Genomic DNA, 17,400 nt, shown 5'->3' with positions numbered 1-17,400 from the left:
GGACTGCCTCCCCACTGCCCAGCCCTGCCTGGGAAGGACCAGCCAGTCACAGAGAGGTGGCAGAAAGGACAGGTTCATGTCCCGCTGCCATGCCCTGCCCGTGTCCTCCCTTGTGTCCCTCAGGCTGGCACTGGGCTGGTGGCAGCCCCACAGCCCCCGTTTGCCTGTCCCATGGCCACTTCTGAGGGCCGTGGCTGCCCATCCCAGCTCGGGAAGCAGCCACACGCAGGATCTCGGGCCTGAAGGACACGGTGCCAGATTCCCCAGCTCCTGTTCCAGCCCCAAGGCCACCCAGCTCCCGGCATGGCATCTCCAGCCCTTCCGCAGGGACGCGGCTCCTCCTGCTTCAAACACAGCCCAGCCCTGGGACTGCTCTCCTCTCATTTCCTCTCTCGCTAATTAATCACGGAGCCAGCCCTGGAGCAGCCTGGCACGGCTCTGCCGGGCTGCCCCAGTGACAGCCACGGCTGGGGACACAGACACAAGCTGGGGACATAGGCTGGGGACACAGGCTGGGACACAGGCTGGGACATGGGCTGGGACACAGGCTGGATACAGGGGCAGAGGACACGGGCTGAGGACATGGGCTGGGGACACAGACACAGGCTGGGGACACGGGCTGGGGACACAGACACAGGCTGGGGACACCCGTCACGTGGCAGCTCTGGCCCTCGGGGACACCTGGTGTGGCCATGGCTTCACCCACGACTTGAGAAGCCACATTCCACGGCAGGGCAGGGCAGGGCAGCAAAAGTGGTGACACGGGGACAAGTGCCACCTGCCAGTGCTCCTTCCACCCATCGCCATGGGTCCCGTGTCCCCCAGGAGGAGGAATTCTGGCTCCTGTGTCAGAGCAGGCCCTGCTGAGGCATCTCAGCCTTACTGAGGCATCTCAGCCCTGTTCAGGCATCTCAGCCCTGCCGAGGCATCTTGGCTCTGTTCAGGCATCTCAGCCCTGTTCAGGCATCTCAGCCCTGCTCTGCTGAGGCATTTCAGCCCTGCCGAGGCACCTCAGCCCTGCCAAGCAGTGGCAGCTCCCGTCTGGCACCAGGAGCCAGCAAAGGTCACATTCCTGGCCGTGGGGACAGACCCGCTTTGTTCCCAGCGCTGCTCTAATTAGGAAATTGCGCTGATTTTTTTTCTTTTTTTTTTCCCACAGTTGAACTATCAAAACTTGGGCTTGTTCCCTGCCAAAGCCTCTTCTACTCTGCTGGTGACTCAGTGTGACACCAGGGCACCAAAAATACGGAAGAGGGAAAGGGAGGGAGCCAGGGGTTGGCTCCCAGGGTGTCCGAGCGGGCAGCGGGGATGGGGGTTGGCACTGTGGGGTTTGGGTGCAGAATGCAGCACCCAGCAGTGCCCCCACCCTGGAACCCCACACAGGGCAGGGCAAGCTCAGGGTGTGGATAATGAAGAGGAGGAGGAGGAGGAGGAAGATGAAAGATCCACCAAACGGTGCCTGGTTCTGAGTCAGGGTTTGCCAGGGAGGGTGGGGGATAAGGGACACTGTGAGCTCATTCCCCTGGGGGGGAGCTGAGGGCTGCTGAGGGGGGACAGGGAAAGCCCCCAGGGCCTCTGAGCCCCTCGTGCCAAAAAGCAGCAGGACCCAGATGAGAGGCCATGGATCCGACACCTCTGGGGCTCTCGGCTGTGTTTTGTTTTCCCGTGGGTGTTCCAGGAAACATCGGAGGCAGCAGAGCACAGCAGCGTGTCAGGGGTGCAGCCGTGTTGGGGTGCAGCTGTTCTGGGCCTGGGCTGGCAGCCCCCTCCCCGGCAGCGCTGCCATCCAGCTGTGTTGGCATGGAAACTGCCAGGGCTCTGCCACTGCCTCCCAGTACACAATTCCCTCAAAGCCCAGGAAGGGGCTGCTGAGGAGGGGAGGCAGCTCCCAGCCTTTGCCCCAAAGCAGCCTCGTGTCAGGGCTGGGGGTGGCTGGGGAGGGCCCAGCACAGCCCCAGGGAGCGGTGCTGGTGCCCAGCTGCCTCCTGGACAGCAGGGAATAGGAGTCTATTTAAAGGCACTGCTGCTTGCATAACGCTGGCTGGAATTGCTGCTCCCATCTCAGACCTCGCTGGGGGTGTGGGACGAAGCACTCCCAGCCAGGCACATCCCATGGGATGGGGCAGTGTCCCCATGGAACAGGGACTGTCCCTGTGAGGGGACAGGGAATGGGCAGCACCATCTCCCAGCAGAGCTCCTCGTTCCCCCCTTCCCCTGCACGGGAATCCCACAGTGCCATGGCAGCTGCTGGGAACAGCAACCCAGATCCAGGAGGAGTGAGTGCTCCTGGGAATGCTGCATTCCCTGGCACTGTCACTGTGCTATGCCTGCCCCAGCAGGCTTGCCCTGGGCATCGTCCAGTGGCCAGAACCTCTCCAGAGAGGCCAGGGCCGTGCCAGGGCCGTGCCAGGGCTGTGGGCTCCAGAGAGGGCTCCGGGCGCTGCGGGGGAAGCTGAGGCAGGAGCTGAGGTTTGTTCCTCTTCTCCAGGGTTTAATTAACGCCGAGCAGCGCTGCCTCCACGCTCCCCTCGCTCAACATCTGGCCAACTCAAACACAGCTGGAAGAGCTCTGTGCGCAGCCCTCCCGGCGGGAGCTGGCTCCCACCCCGCTGCCACAGCTGAGGGGCACGGGGAGTGCTAATTAAACACTCCAAACTCGGCACAGCTGCTTTCCCAGGGCCCAGCTGGGGGGGCTGAGCCGCCCCGAGGGCCTGGCTGGCGCAGGCAGGGGGGTCGGGGCCATCCCACTGCTCCCAGCAGCAGGAGAGACGTAAATGCAGAGTAACAAGGGAGCAGCTGCTGCCCAGGCACAGCCCAGGCGGGGCCTCACCCTGCAGAGGGTGGAGCGTGGGGTGTCCCCAGCCCTGTGCCCATTCCAGACAGGGCAGTGACACCCTGCTCGCTGGTGGCTGGGGCAGGGGATGGACAACTCCACAGGGATGGAAGCACAAAGTCCTACAGAGGGAGCTGAAATGGGATGGGACAGTGAGGTCCCTCAGGAGGGAGCCACACGTGAGCCCTGAGTTGGGGCACGGAGTGGCCGTAGATCAGTTTGACAATTCCAGAGTAATTCTTACAAATCCCCTAATTTGGCCTTGCTCTAAACCCAGTGGCCGATGCTCTCAAAAATCTCAGGCACACCAGGGCTGTGCCAGGACTGTCCCAGCACTGTCACCTCCCAGGGCCACCTGGGCAAACAGGGCTGTTTGTGTCACACACGGAGCCTGCTCTGAAATCTCCTGCCCACACCTCTCCCAGGAGCAGGGAGGAGCAAGGCAACTCCTGCTCATCCAAAACACTCCCTGTGCAAACACGAGGCTGGAAGAGGAGTCGGTGGAGCCACTGGAGCCCGTTTATTGTCACAGCACAGACCAGAGGTCACAGCCCACTCCCCAGCAGGAGCTGTTGGGATTAGCAGAGGAAGCTGTGGCCAATCTGCTCCCAACTCTCCTGCTGGATCAGTAAATGGCCTCTCCACTGTGGCAACAAGGAATGGAAAGAGCTGCATGAACCCCCTCAGAACCAGCCCCACTCCCTCCCCACAGCCACGAGGAGTGCAGCCACCCGGCCTGGGCAGACCCTGGGGAGGGCTGGCTCATCTCTCCTGCTGCCAGGAGGTCACCAGAGAGAAAACCAGAGCAGAGGGACTGCAGCACAGCACACCCTCCTCAGGCCTCTCCCCTGGCGATGCCAACCCCAGGGAACAGGGATTTCCCAAAGCACCAGCAGTGGAAGGTGCTGACAGATCCCTTCCAGACCCTCCTGGGAGTGCCCTGCAGATGAACCAGGGCCACGCTGAACAGCCTGGCACCCGCTGGCACCGGGCTGAAGGAGCCCTGAAGGAGAAGAAACGCTCCTGCCAGCACGGCACTGGTGAAGCCAAGGCTCTCTCTGGTGGGAACGGGCTGCGTTGCAGCACAGCCAGCACTGATCAGAGACTGAACCACCGGCAGCAGAGCAGGACCTGTCCTGTCCTGGGAGGGCTGGGAGCAGGAGCAGGAGCTGGCTGTCCCCACAGCGACTGGGGTGACCAGGAACACGGCCCTGGGATCATCCAATGGCCCAGGCAGCTCCAGGGGCAGCAGCTGCTCTGCCAGCACCGTGCTGGTGTCAAACACAGGGCCAGGAACTGGGGGTTGCTGTGGAACATTAGTGAGGACACAGCACTGGGAGTGGAAATGGGGTGGCTCCAAGGCCCTCACTGCCCTGGGGACACAAGAGGAGGACGAGGATGCCCTGGCCAGTCTGTGGAACACAACAGAGAGGACATGGAGATCACAACTGCACCCAGAGCTGCTGCTGGCCCAGCACCATGGCGAGCACCCCAGTCCCTGGAGTCACTTTTTGTCTAGCACCAGATCCCACAACCCCAGTGACAACCCCACAAAGTCTCCAAGGACCCTCTGGTCCTTCTGCTGTCACAGAAATGCAGATTAAGGGCTGTGGCTTCAAGAACGTAATCAATAAAGATCTGCAGTGTCCTGAAGAGCATCTGCAAGCTGGCAGGTGAGCTGGTTCCAAGAGCAGCCACATCTGCCACCACCTGGCTGCCAGCAGCGTTCCAGAGCCTTCAGCATCCCAGTGAGTCCTCAGAGGGGTTGGGGCTCCCAGAGCTCTTTGGAGTGGTGATTTCTGGAGCTTCAGGCCCCGTGTCCAGAGCAGCACAAGGAAACGTGTCCAAGTCCCCGAGGAAATGTCCAGCAGGAGCAGCAGAGCAGAGTCTGTGGGATCCATCAGTCCATCCCAGGCAAAGCTGAACTCTGACACTGCAGCAGAGCCCACGAGGGAGGAATCCTGCTCCTGACACTGGCAGGAGCTCCACGCTGGCACGGCAGGAGATTTCTGCCAGCCCAGGGCTGAGAGCAGGCCAGAGCTGCTGCAGCAGGAGCAGGGCAGAGCACCCAGGCTGAGCCTGGCCCCAGCCAAACCCCCTGGGGCTGGTTCTGTGTGAGCCAGGCTGAGCCCAGCCCAGAGCTCCAGCACTGCCCAAGTGCAGCAGGACAGGGACACGGCCAGCCCTGCCCAGATGGGCCCAGGAGAGAGAAGGGACAGAGGGACAGGACAGCAGAGTGCTCCACAGGGCTGGTGCTCACCCAGCACAAACATGGTCACTCCAAGCATGGGATTTCCTGGGATTTGGCCAGAGCAAAGGCAGACTGACCACCAGAATCAAACCTACAGAGAAAAATTTGGCTTTGGATGATTTAGAGTTGCTGTTTAATCCCGAGACAGCGCAGCTGAGTGAGTTTGGAATTTAAGTTACAAAAAAAGAAAGCACTAGAAAATAATCTTGATACAAGAGCGATAATCAGCTGAGGTTCCCCACCCTGTGCAGGGAATCCTGCTCCACAATCCACCCAGCACAGCTGGGATGCTGCCAAGGCATTGCCTGCTCCCAGCACACACTGGGAGGGCAAACTGTCCAGGGTGAAAGTTTGGAGGGGGAATCCCCAGCACTGGGAGTTAAGATGCTGCCACCAGCTCTGGCTTTGGCCTGTTCTTGATGGGTGACACTTCTGTGGAAGGAAAAGAAACTTGTTACAGAATCAGGGAATGCAAATATCCTGCAGCCATCTCCTGAGGAGGATCCAGGGCTCAGAGTCCACTCTGCACAGCACCTGAACTAAGAGAAATTGGTTATAAATAACCCCACATTCCCATGTGGAAATGCCCCTTTTTCAGAGCACTGAACAATTACAGACTTTCAGAGCACACCCAGCCCAGCCAAGCTCCCAGCCCAGGGACAGACCCTGGGCAGGAGCAGGAGCAGGGCCAGCTCTGCCCTCACCCCTGGGCTGTTTTGTTTGGCCTCAGTGCTGACATCTGAGCCTTGTTTAGCAGTAAACAAGCTCCAAGGAAACCAGCCCCATTCCCCACAGGCCAGATTGCTCCTGGGCAGATTCCACGGAGGGAAATGGCTTCTTCCAGCTCCTCTTTGCACAAGCAGGGAGGTCCAGCTCCTGTGAGGGACAGCTCAGGGCTCTGCTGTCCCAGGAGAAGAGTCTTCATCACTCTGAGTTTTCAGCTCTCAGCACAGACACCTGATGAATCCCAGTGGGCTCCCTCCTTGCCAGGCAGGGCCTGTTTGGTCATTTTCTTGGGGAGCTGTCCCACTTCCCAGCTTCATTCTCACACAAATCCATCCACTGAGGCTTCGGATCACTCAGGAACACTCAGGGACCAGCAGCTGTGAGCTCTGACAGTCCTGGAACTGTGGGACTCCAGTGATCCCCATCCAACTGCTTCCAAACCACTGGGAAGTGAGCTGGGAAGAGCTCCAAGTCACGCCAAGCCTCAGGGAAATCCAGGGTTTGGTGCAGGGTGACTCCAGCATCCACAAAATACCCTGTGCTGTATGATGGGACTGGCCCAAGGCTGTGGGAGCAAGCCTTGCCTGCCTCAGGCAAGGAAGGAATTCCTGATGGAGCCTCCTGGTGGAATGAGGTGTCTCAGGGCAGGAGGCTGCCTCAGAGCAGGTACAGGATGTGACAGGAGCAGCAGGTGCCACACAGGGAGCTCCCCAAGGCAATGACCAGATGTCAATGGAACAGCAAGTGGAGCCTTGGGTGCTCCTGGAGCCAGGGCTCAGCTGGGCCTGTCCCCACTCCAGGGGCTGCTGTCCCCTCCCATTCCCCAAGACACTCACACTGGGACAGGGTCTCAGAGCACTGCAGGGGACAGGAGCAGCAGAAGCCAAAGCTGTGCAAGGAGAACATACCTGGGATCTTCTCTGGGAGTGGCTCCGAAGGAACTTCTGGAAGCTCCAACTGTTCCTGCGAGGACATGACAGACAAGGTGTCACACAGAGCACAACTGTGGGCAAGCAGGGGGGACAATGGCCCACATTTCCCCCAGACTGAGCTCTGAGAGTAGCAAAAAGGAACTTTAACTGCTGCTAAAAACAGCTCCTGGTAAATGTGGATTTAAACCACAAAAACATCAGCCCCACCTGAGTAATAGCATTTAATTCTTCTAGAATGGCATCTTCATCCTCCTCAGTCAGGCTGCCAGCCAGGAGCTCGTCTATTTGCTGTGGGGAGAGGGAAGGACATCACATCCCAGCCTGGTGGCTCCTGGATGAGCCCCCAGCCCAGCAGCTCTGTGCAGAGGCTGCTGCCAGCCCCTCATGCACGCACCCTCTGGTACTCCACAGCATCCTGGGTCTCTCCTATTATCCTTTCCACCTCTTCTATGGACATAACCTGAAGGGCAGAGCCAAAATCCAGGTGTGGGAGGGGCCTGCAGGGAGGCAGCTCCAGCCAGGCCCCTCTGAAGTGCCCCAGCCCAGGGTACCTGATGCATTTTGTTCAGACACTCGTTGCCTATCTTCAGGCCCTCGATGACCTTCATTTCAATCTGGGTGAATTCAATGTCCTGCACCTGCAGGGGGAAGGAGAAAGGGAAGAGCCTGTCACACCTTGGCCAGGCAGTGGCACAGGCTGCCCTGGGAACCCTGCAGGGATTTAACAGACAGGGGGATGTGGCAGCTGGGGACAGAGGTGGCCCTGGCAGTGCTGGGGAGCAACTGGGCTCAGAGGGCTCTTGCCACCTAAGTAATGCCACGGTTGCCATTCTTAGGCACACACAGGCTGCCAGGGCCACCAGAGAAGCTGCAAGGAGGAATCAGTGGAGCCCTTTCAGTCCTGCCAGTGGCACCAGCAGCAGGAAACATCCACACAAAGAGCTCAGCCCAGGCAGCTGCACCAGCAGGTCCAACAGCCCTTGAGGTGATTTCACCGGATTTTCCAGCTGCCAGTCCCAGCTGAGACCTCCCCAAACCCAAACACATCCAGTTCTGAAATGACAGGGCTGGCACAAGCCTGGAAGGCCCCAGTGCAGCCATCCCCCTGTGAGTAACGTTTCAGCAATTTGCAAACCACACATTTAGCAGGGAACCTGCAGGTTCCAAACACACCACTCTGTGTCTCCAGGGAAAATGGTGGCTCAAGCACAATTCTGGAGACATTTGCCCTTGGACAGAGGCTGAACACCTGCCAGGACCTGCCAGCTGGAATGGAATGGAATTCCAGGGGATCCCCACCCCAGAAGACCCCCAGGCCTGGCTCACCATCCGCTCCAGGTTGCTGATCTGGTTCTCTGTTTTATCCAGCAGCTGCTCCTGGTACCGTTTCTTCTTCAGCAGGAGCAAGGCTTTCCTGAGGGACACAGAGGGATGGAGCAGCTGAAGCCTAAAGGAGCCCACCACAGCCACGCTTGTTCTGTGCTTCTGCTGAAAGGGGACAACTTGTGTGCAGCTCTAGGGGCAGCCTGGCCCTGCTGCTCCAGCAGCAAGGATGAGCAAACTGGGTACTGGGAACAAATCCTGCCCTGGCAGGGTGGGCAGGCCCTGGCACAGGGTGCACAGAGCAGCTGGGGCTGCCCTTTGATCCCTGGCAGTGCCCAGGGCCAGGTTGGACAGGGCTGGGAACACCCTGGGACAGTGGGAGGTGTCCCTGCCATGGCAGGGGTGGCACTGGGTGGGCTGTGAGGTCCCTCCCAACCCAAACCCTTCCGGCATCCCGAGTCCCCGGCGCGGCGGTGCTTCCCTCCCGGTGACACCCTGCGGTGGCACTGTCCCCTCGGCCAGCGTCACCCTGCCGCTCACTCTTTCTTGCCGTCCCGGAGCAGCTGCCGGGCCAGCGCCCGCTCCCGCTCCAGCCCCAGGCTCAGCCGCTTCTGGTACTGCCGGAGCTTGTCCCGCTGCTGCTTCAGTTGCTGCGGGACAGACGGACACGGGGGGTGCGGGACGGGCGGAAAGAGGGACGGACAGGGGGACGGACAGGGGGACGGACAGGGGGACGGACAGGGGGACGGACAGGGGTCACAGCTCAGCCCTGACAGCTCAGCGCCCCCTCAAGCAGCGCCGATCCCCCGCCCGGTCTGTCCCCGCCGTGGGGGTCGCTCGGCCCCAGCCGGCCCGGTCCGTCCTCCGCTCACCGGCACAGCACGTCCCGGTCCATCCCGCTCTCCCCCATCTCCCCGGGCCGGTCCGGTCCGGTCCGGTCCATGCCCCGCTCACCAGCACGGCCCGGTCCTGCTCCGTGACGCGGCTCCGCCGTTTCCGCCCGAACAGGTTCCCCATGGCCGCTCCTGCCCGGCCCGGCCAGGCCCGGCCCGCCCCCGACGGCGGCCGCGAGGGGCCAGGCCCCGCACAACGCGCAGCGAGCGCGGCTGTGGCGGGAGCGCGCCGCTGGGGGGCGCGCTGGGGACGGGAATATCGGGAATGGGGATTAATTAATTAAAATATTTGGGATGGGAATTAATTAAAATATCGGGGATGGGGATAGAGATATAGGGAATAGGGATAATGTGGGGAATAGGATCTAGGGGATGGGAGGTACGGGAGGGAGGCTGCAGGGGCTGGGGTTACAGGGATGACACCGATTCATGCCCAAGTGATGGAATTGTTTGGGGTGGAAGAGCCCCCAAGCCCATGGAGCCCACGGTGTCCCTGGCACTGCCAGGATCCACAGAGCCCTCGGGCTGCAGCCAGTGCCCCAGAGCTGCATTGGCACCCTGGCATTGGCATTCCTGCTGCTCCACCAGGCTGGGACACACATCTGTCACCAACACCCCCTGGGACCAGCCAGACCCCGAGCCCTGCACCCCAAATCCCACCCGGCTCCTCCTGGGCGTCCCCCAGCCCCACAGAAGGATCCTCACACCAGGAAGTGTTTCTGCATTTATTTTTTATTAACCATTTATTTGCCTGTAATCGTTTTTACTCTCACATTACAATCGTGTGGGGGTTTTTATATAATTTTTTTAAACTTTATTTTTGTAAAATAAATAGAGATAAGTGAACTTTTAAGGTAGGACGCTCTCCAGACCCTTGGTTAAACTCTGTGATCCCATGATTGAATCTCTGCATCAGACCTGTGGAAGCACAGCCCACACACGCTCAGGTAAAAGCCCAAATTCCTTAAAATTCCCCGTCCTGGACGTGGGGCTGCACCAGAGCCAGGCAGGAGCAGCAGCTCCCACATGCCAGGAACGTCCTGTTCCTTTCACAAACACACTGATACGAGTTAAAAATCCATTGTTCTTGAAGCTGTGAATGTTAAAGGGTTATGTGAGATCCCAAACTCTGGTTCCACCCCCGCGGGCAGCCCGGGAAGAGGCACAGCTCTGTTAGACCATAATTAACTCTGGGTAACTTACACGAGGGTTTGTAGGTAGTTTTGGAGTTTAAAGCCTTTGATTCATTATCCTGGGATGTGACCCCTGACGGGGATGGTGCTCGGGGCACCCACGCCGTGCGTGGGCACCTCTCCAGGCAGAGCCCCTGGGGCACCTCGGGGTGCCCAGGGCGCACCCCTGGCACGGCCACAGTGCCCCAGCACACAGAGACACGGTGCCAGGGCCAGCAGCAGCACGGTGGGCACGGGGCAGAGGGGCAGCCAGGGCCAGCACAGGGACAGAGGGGATCTGAGCCTTCCTCACTGCATCATCCCCCCAGCACAGGGACAGAGGGATCTGAGCCTTCCTCACTGCATCATCCCCCCTGCACAGGGACAGAGGGATCTGAGCCTTCCTCACTGCATCATCCCCCCAGCACAGGGACAGAGGGATCTGAGCCTTCCTCACTGCATCATCCCCCCAGCACAGGGACAGAGGGATCTGAGCCTTCCTCACTGCATCATCCCCTCTGCACAGGGACAGAGGGATCTGAGCCTTCCTCACTGCATCATCCCCTCTGCACGGGGACAGAGGGATCTGAGCCTTCCTCACTGCATCATCCCCTCTGCACAGGGACAGAGGGGCTCTGAGCCTTCCTCACTGCATCATCCCCCCAGCACAGAGACAGAGGGATCTGAGCCCTTCCCTCACTGCATCATCCCCTCTGCACAGGGACAGAGGGGATCTGAGCCTTCCTCACTGCATCATCCCCTCTGTGCAGGGACAGAGGGATCTGAGCCTTCCTCACTGCATCATCCCCTCTGCGCAGGGACAGAGGGATCTGAGCCTTCCTCACTGCATCATCCCCTCTGCACAGGGACAGAGGGGATCTGAGGTTCCCTCACTGCACTCCCCCTGCACAGCTGGCAGTTTGCTGGCAGTTCAGAGGGGTTCTGAGCCTTCCCTCAATGCATGATCCCCTCTGCAGAGCTGGCAGGAGGTTCTGAGCCCTTCCCTCACTGTGTTCCCCTCAATTCACTCTCAGAAGGTTCTGAGCCCTTCCCTCTCTGCTGGAGCCTGCAGATCCCGTGGCACTGCTGGGGGAACACTGGCAATTCCTGCAGTGAGTTCTGCCCCTCTGGAAGGAAACCTGTCCTTGGGCTGTGCTCTCCCTTTCCACACCTATCCCCAGCCCCAGGAGGGATCCCAGGGGACAAAACATTCATTATTCAGATGTGGAAGGTGCAGAAGATGGAGCAGGCCTTGCCTGGACAGCTGGGACGAGGGAGCTCAGAGCTGCCTTCCTCCTCCTCCTCCTCCTCCTCAGGGATTCTCCGTGCCCATGTGCTTCCATGCCTGCTCCCACAGGGGCAGGTGAGCCCCAGCCGTGGTGTGCAGCTCCAGGTGCCCAATCCTGGTGCCCAGCAGCCGTGGGGAGCACAGGGAGCAGGACGGGCAGAGCTCTGTGGCTGTGCAGGTGGCACAGGGACAGTGGCAGCAGCAGGGGCAGTGCCCGAGGTGCCCCCAGCTCCCCACGGGCACCCTGGGCCTGGCTGGAAGGTGGTGACACCAGTGACGTGCTCCAGGCTCGTTGGGACGTGCGAGATCTTCGCTCCCTTCCTTCTCTCCTCTTCCTCAAGGCAGCTGTAGGGTGTGGGACATCCTGCCCTGCTGCTGCCCTCTGCAGAGCCCTCCTCAGGACCCTGCCTGCCCAGGCCACCAGGCTGTCCTTGCTTCCAGGGCAGAGCAGGCTGCAGGCAGGGAGGAGGAGGAGGAGGAGGAGGTTGCTGCTGCCCTGCCTCCCTGGCAGCTGCATCCCACGCTGGGGAGGCTGCCCTGGCCCAGGAGTTGGGTTTGGCACAGGGTTGGCAGCAGCTGGAGGGTCCTGTGGAGCCGGAGGTGAGTCCTGACAGTCCTTGAGGAACCCACGCTGCAGCAAAACAAGGAACAAAGACTAAAACAAGACCCTTCTCAAGGGCGTTGCCTCATCCAAGTCCTTCCGAGCTCAGGAGCCGTGTTTCTGACAGAGAAGCCAACCACTGGAAACAAAAATAAATGTTCCTTTTCTGTAGCTTTTAGAGGATATAGCTGGAAAACAAAACAAAACAAAACCAGGAGATTGTCTCTTCCCCTTGTCAAACCCATCAGTAGCTAAGTCAGAAGAACAAATGTTCAAGTTATGGGGTGCAGCAGCAGCCAACACGAAACATTCAAGTCGATGATTTCTCTATGTACAGGAGCCCCGCCCGGGGCCGTCATCTGATCCTCTTCTCCACCGAGTACACCGAGATGTAGAAGTCATTGCTGCCGACGGCCAGGTGGGGCTGCGGGAGAGCAGAGGGACAAACGGACACGGTCACACCTCACCCAGGCTGGCAGAGCCCTCTGGGAGCGCCCACAACGACCTGCCACCCATCCCCACCCTGTCTGTCCTGGGACACCCGCAGGGGTGGGTGCCCGAGCCTCCCTGGGCAGCTCCAACCCCTGAGCCCCCTTTCCATGGGGAAATTCCTGCTGTGCCCACCCTGAGCCTGCCCTTGCCCAGCCTGAGGCGTTCCCTCTGCTCCTGTCCCTGTTCCCTGGAGCACAGCCCGACCTGGCTGTCCCCTCCTGGCAGGAGCTGTGCAGAGCCACAAGGGCCCCCTGAGCCTCCTTTGCTCCAGGCTGAGCCCCTGCCCAGCTCCCTCAGCCTCTCCTGGGGCTCCAACCCCTTCCCAGCTCCCTCAGGGATTCTCCAGCCCCTTCCCAGCTCCCTCCAAGGTCCAGGTGTGGAGCAGTGACAGGCACAGGTGACAGTGACATTCAGCAGGGACATCCAGCTGCTCCACAGCTCTGCAGGAGTTATAGGCCCATTTCAGCCACAGGGAAAAATTATGGGCACTATTAGTTGCCAACTGCCAACATAATTTTTCTAAATGACTGCAAATCTGCTCGTTAGGAGCCACGGCTGGGCTGAAAATGAGAATTTCCTGCAGTGAGGGGACCTGCCCCCTCTGGACAGGGCTTTGCTTTGCTTGTTTAAAGAGCAAACTGCTCTTCCCATTACATATTAAATATTTCTGAGCTGATCTGCAGGTTTCTAAAACAACTCTTGTAACTCCCCCCTGTTTTCCCATCCATTCATTGTTTTCTCAGGTTTTCCAGCTCCTCCATTTACTCTCCTCCCTGGGTGAGCAAAGTCCACTATGCAGAAGGGACCTCCCTCCTCCTGGAGCAGCACCCAGATTCTCTGTGCAAGCACTGCAGAGCCCTCAGCTCTGACAGACCCCAACATCTCCTGCTCTGCTTTAATCCAGCTCTGACAGACCCCAACATCTCCTGCTCTGCCTCATTCCAGCTGTGACAGACCCCAACATCTCCTGCTCTGCCTCAATCCAGCTGTGACAGACCCCAACATCTCCTGCTCTGCCTCAATCCAGCTGTGACAGACCCCAAGATCTCCTTTTTCACTGCCTCATTCCAGCTGTGACAGACCCCAGGATCTCCTTTTTCTCTGCCTCATTCCAGCTGTACCAGCTCATGCCTTTAATTCCCACAGCTCTCCCATTTTCCTGAGGTTCACCTTCTGCCTGCCCAGCAGGAGCCTCGGGGGGAGCAGCAGCCCAGGAATTCAGGAATTCGGGAATTCGGGAATTCAGGAATTCGGGAATTCAGGAATTCGGGAGGCTGAGCTGCCCTGCTCGGCACCTCGGACAGCTCCGGGCCGGGAGGGCGGGGACGGGGCTGAGCTCAGCTGGAAGGGCTCGGGAGCTGCTGGACCCCGCAGGGCTGGGCTGGGACAGCTCCCCCCAGCCCGGGGGTCCCTGTGCCACCCCCACGGGGCAGCAGCAGGGGTACAGACCCAGTGGGGATGGAAGGCCAGGCAGCTGATGGCTCCCACTCTCTGGCCCATGAAGCCATCGTAGTACTTGATGTTGTTGATCAGCTCCCCGTTCCCGTTGTAGATGGCAGTGAACTGGTTCATGGAGCCACTGGAAGGGAAGGGACACAGCTGGAGTCACTGGCAGTGCTGGAGGGGACAAAACTGCTGCTGCAGCCCCTGGCTGAGCTGTGTGCCAGGCCATGTCCCTGAGTGGGAGAGCGTTAACTGGTGGCCACCTGGGACAGGAAAACACAGAGCTGATGCCCAAACACACCCAGTGCACCCCAAACTGGCTGTGGAGCAGCTGCTGGTCCCCAGGCAGAGCCCAGAGACACAGAACAGGAACCCAGTGTCCAGGGTTCACTGAGGGATAAAAAGGGGAGCAGCAAACACAGGAAAGAAGCTGCACTGCTGGGGTGGGGTTAAAAACAGAAGAGCCAGCAGCACCCCATGAATGATGTCCGTGGAGACAAATCATCCTCTCCAGGGATCACAGAAGGGTTGAGAGAGACCTTAAAGCCCACCTTGTTCCACCCCTGCCATGGCAGGGACACCTCCCACTGTCCCAGGCTGCTCCAAGCCCTGTCCAGCCTGGCCTTGGGCACTGCCAGGGATCCAGGGGCAGCCCCAGCTGCTCTGGGCACCCTGTGCCAGGGCCTGCCCACCCTCCCAGGAAGGATTTCCCCCAGTGTCCCATGTAACCCTGCCCTCTGTGACCCATTCCTCTCATCCCAGCACTCCAGGCCCCCTCCCTCCCTCAGAGCACCCTGGAGCCCCCCCGGGATGGCAGCAGCACTCACCAAGCAAACAGGTTGGCCTGGGGGTGGATGTCGAGGGCCGTGAGCCCCTTGACGATCTGCAGCACCTTCATGGACTCGGGCATGCGGGGGTCGAAGAAGCGCACGTCCCCGTTGACACTGCGGCACAGAGCCAGCCTGGGCCAGGGCCCCAGAGACCCCCAGAGACCCCCAGAGCCAGGCTGGGCCAGGACCCTGAGCCCCCGAGACCCCCAGAGACCCCAGAGACCCCCAGAGCCAGGCTGGGCCAGGGCCCCAGAGACCCCCAGAGCCCCCAAAGGCACAGGAATGCAGCTGTGGGGCTCCCCGTGGGCCAAACCCTCTGTGGGACACACAGGGCTGGGTTCCACCAGGGCCAGGATCTGATCCCACCCACAGCACACTCTGTGCTGAGGGAACAGCTGGGAGTGACCCCAAACTGCTGATCCCAAATTCCTGATCCCTCACTGCTGATCAATCACTGCTGATCCCAAATTCCTGATCCCTCATTCCTGATCAATCACTGCTGATCCCAAATTCCTGATCCCTCACTGCTGATCAATCACTGCTGATCAATCACTGCTGATCAATCACTGCTGATCCCAAATTCCTGGTCCCTCACTGCTGATCAATCATTGCTGATCCCAAATTCCTGATCCCTCACTGCTGATCAATCACTGCTGATCCCAAATTCCTGATCCCTCACTGCTGATCAATCACTGCTGATCCCAAATTCCTGATCCCTCATTCCTGATCAATCACTGCTGATCCCAAATTCCTGATCCCTCATTCCTGATCAATCACTGCTGATCCCAAATTCCTGGTCCCTCACTGCTGATCAATCACTGCTGATCCCAAATTCCTGATCCCTCACTGCTGATCAATCTCTGCTGATCCCAAATTCCTGATCCCTCACTGCCCCTCTCTCTCCCAGCCCCAGTGCTGAGTGCTCCCTCCCTGTTCTGGCACACCCAGTACTCCCAGCCCCAAACTCCTGCTGCTTTGCACAGCAGGAAATTGCCTTGGGAGCCTGCAGGCAGAGGGGATGTGCTGGTGCCACCCTTTACCCCAAAAGTGTCATTTTTTCCCTTGGATTTTGCTGCCAGCTGAAGGAGGGGGCTCAGTTCCCCAGCCCGAGCTCCTCTGACCTTTGGAAGGCCAGCATTCCCCAGAGCTCTGCAGCCCCAGGAGCAGCTCCCAGGCTGGAGGGGCTCTGAGGAGGGGGCACGAGCAGCCCTCAGCCCTGGGCACAGGGACCTGACCCCTGGAGCTGCTGGAGGAGCTTATGGAGAGGAAGATTAAAAACTCCAATATGGGAGCTCGACAAATCTGGCAGCTGCATCACATAATCCCCTGTTTGAAAATCTTAATACATTTTTGCTGGCCCATCCCCCGCCCCAGGAATGGTCTGAATCCCAGAAAATTATGTTTTGTTTCCATTTTCTAATCAAGAGAAAGAGGCTCTTTGTGTGCAAACGGTGGCTTTGTGACAATAAATTCTGTTCTGCTGCTCCTTAATGGCCAAATCAGTCCCTGCTGCTGTGGCTGCAGTATTTACCAGGCAGCAGGGATGGATTTAGGGAACTGCACAGGAATCCTGCCCAGGAACCTGCCTGCCAGCTGCACCTTGCACCTTCCTGCTCTCCCAGACGTCCCCATGGAGATGTTGGCACTGAAGCCCCCTCACCACAAGATATTCCAGAGCCAGCTCCTGCTCCCCTCCCAGCCCAGGTGATTCCAGCCCCTTGCTCACCCCCAAACCCCCCAGCAGAGCCCCAGATCCCTCCTGCCCCCCTCCACCCAGGCTGGGCACGGGTCAAAGCCCAGAGGTTCACCCTGGCAGCTGCTGGAGCACCAGGGCCAGACCTGAGGGGGACCAGGCAGGGAGCGTGGCACAGCAGCCCGGGAGCAGCCCCTACCTGACACTCATGATGTTGCCCTCGGGGTGCTTCTGCAGGTAAGCCTTCACCACCCAGGCCGTGTGCTCCCGGTAGGTCATGACACGGCTGGGGACAAAGGGACACCTCAGAGGTGTGAGGGGAAAAGGGGGAATGGGACCGTGGGAAAAAAAGTAAAGACATGAAAGGAACGTACAGGAAAGAAGGACCGTACCATGCACTGCAAGTAACCTACCTGCCACTTCCCTTCCCTGCCCATTCCCTTGCCGCCCTCCCTTCCCGGCCATTCCCGCACTTCCCTGCCCCTTCACATTCCCAGTAGCCCTTCCCTTCCCTTTCCGTCCCCCTGCCCCTTTCCCTTCCCTCCCTTTCCCCCCTTCCCGTCCCCTTCCCTTCCCTTCCCTTTCCCCTGCCCGTTTCCCTTCGACCTCCCCTTTTCACCCTTCCTTCCCTTCCCTTCCCCTTCCCGTCCCTTCCTGCCCTTCCCCTCCTTCCCTTCCCGTCCCTTCCCGTGCCCACCTTCCCTTCCCTTCCCTTCCCCGCCCTTCCCTTCCCTTCCCTTCCTTCCCTTCCCCTGCCCGGCCCTTCCCCCCACCTTCACCTTCCCTCCCTTCCCCTTCCCTTCCCGTCCCTGCCCTTCCCTTCCCTTCCCCTTCCCTCCCTTCCCCGTCCCTCCCTTCCCTCCCCTCCCCTGCCCGGCCCTTCCCTTCCCCCTTCCCTTCCCTGCCTTCCCTTCCGCCTCCCA

At 59.7% G+C, this 17,400-nt stretch overlaps 2 protein-coding genes across 2 annotated transcripts in view; both read right to left on the bottom strand.

The window, feature by feature from the left end:
• Positions 1–3,329: 3,329 nt before the first annotated feature.
• Positions 3,330–9,123, bottom strand: CHMP6 (charged multivesicular body protein 6). Its single transcript, XM_050981211.1, has 8 exons — positions 9,020–9,123; positions 8,606–8,715; positions 8,069–8,156; positions 7,294–7,380; positions 7,137–7,202; positions 6,950–7,030; positions 6,719–6,773; positions 3,330–5,516 (listed from the first exon to the last, which is right to left on the bottom strand). The coding sequence occupies exons 1-8, from the start codon at positions 9,080–9,082 to the stop codon at positions 5,464–5,466; spliced, it is 603 nt and encodes a 200-aa protein (XP_050837168.1). The 5' UTR covers positions 9,083–9,123; the 3' UTR covers positions 3,330–5,463.
• Positions 9,124–9,672: 549 nt separating this feature from the next.
• The window catches only part of RPTOR (regulatory associated protein of MTOR complex 1), a 101,880-nt gene continuing 94,152 nt past the window's right edge, over positions 9,673–17,400 (bottom strand). The window contains exons 32-35 of the mRNA XM_050981569.1: positions 16,677–16,763; positions 14,782–14,898; positions 13,961–14,090; positions 9,673–12,443 (exon numbers count right to left, since the gene is read on the bottom strand). Coding sequence (XP_050837526.1) covers positions 12,375–12,443; positions 13,961–14,090; positions 14,782–14,898; positions 16,677–16,763 — 403 coding nt within the window. The 3' untranslated portion in view covers positions 9,673–12,374. The remainder of the gene's footprint in view (positions 12,444–13,960; positions 14,091–14,781; positions 14,899–16,676; positions 16,764–17,400) is intronic.

The sequence above is a fragment of the Serinus canaria genome, chromosome 18, assembly GCF_022539315.1.
Source record: "Serinus canaria isolate serCan28SL12 chromosome 18, serCan2020, whole genome shotgun sequence".
NCBI classification, from domain to species: domain Eukaryota; kingdom Metazoa; phylum Chordata; class Aves; order Passeriformes; family Fringillidae; genus Serinus; species Serinus canaria.
Note: the sequence above shows the minus strand (reverse complement) of the source record. Positions and strands in the feature narration are given on the sequence as shown.

Bases quoted from the DNA above. Each gene is read 5' to 3' on its own strand.
- CHMP6 (XM_050981211.1), bottom strand. From the start codon at position 9,082: ATGGGGAACCTGTTCGGGCGGAAACGGCGGAGCCGCGTCACGGAGCAG. The intron at 7,203-7,293 runs GTACCCTGGGCT...TCTGCCCTTCAG, and splicing joins GTCTGAACAAAATGCATCAG to GTTATGTCCATAGAAGAGGT. The intron at 5,517-6,718 runs GTATGTTCTCCT...TTCCTTCCACAG, and splicing joins ACTCCCAGAGAAGATCCCAG to AAGTGTCACCCATCAAGAAC.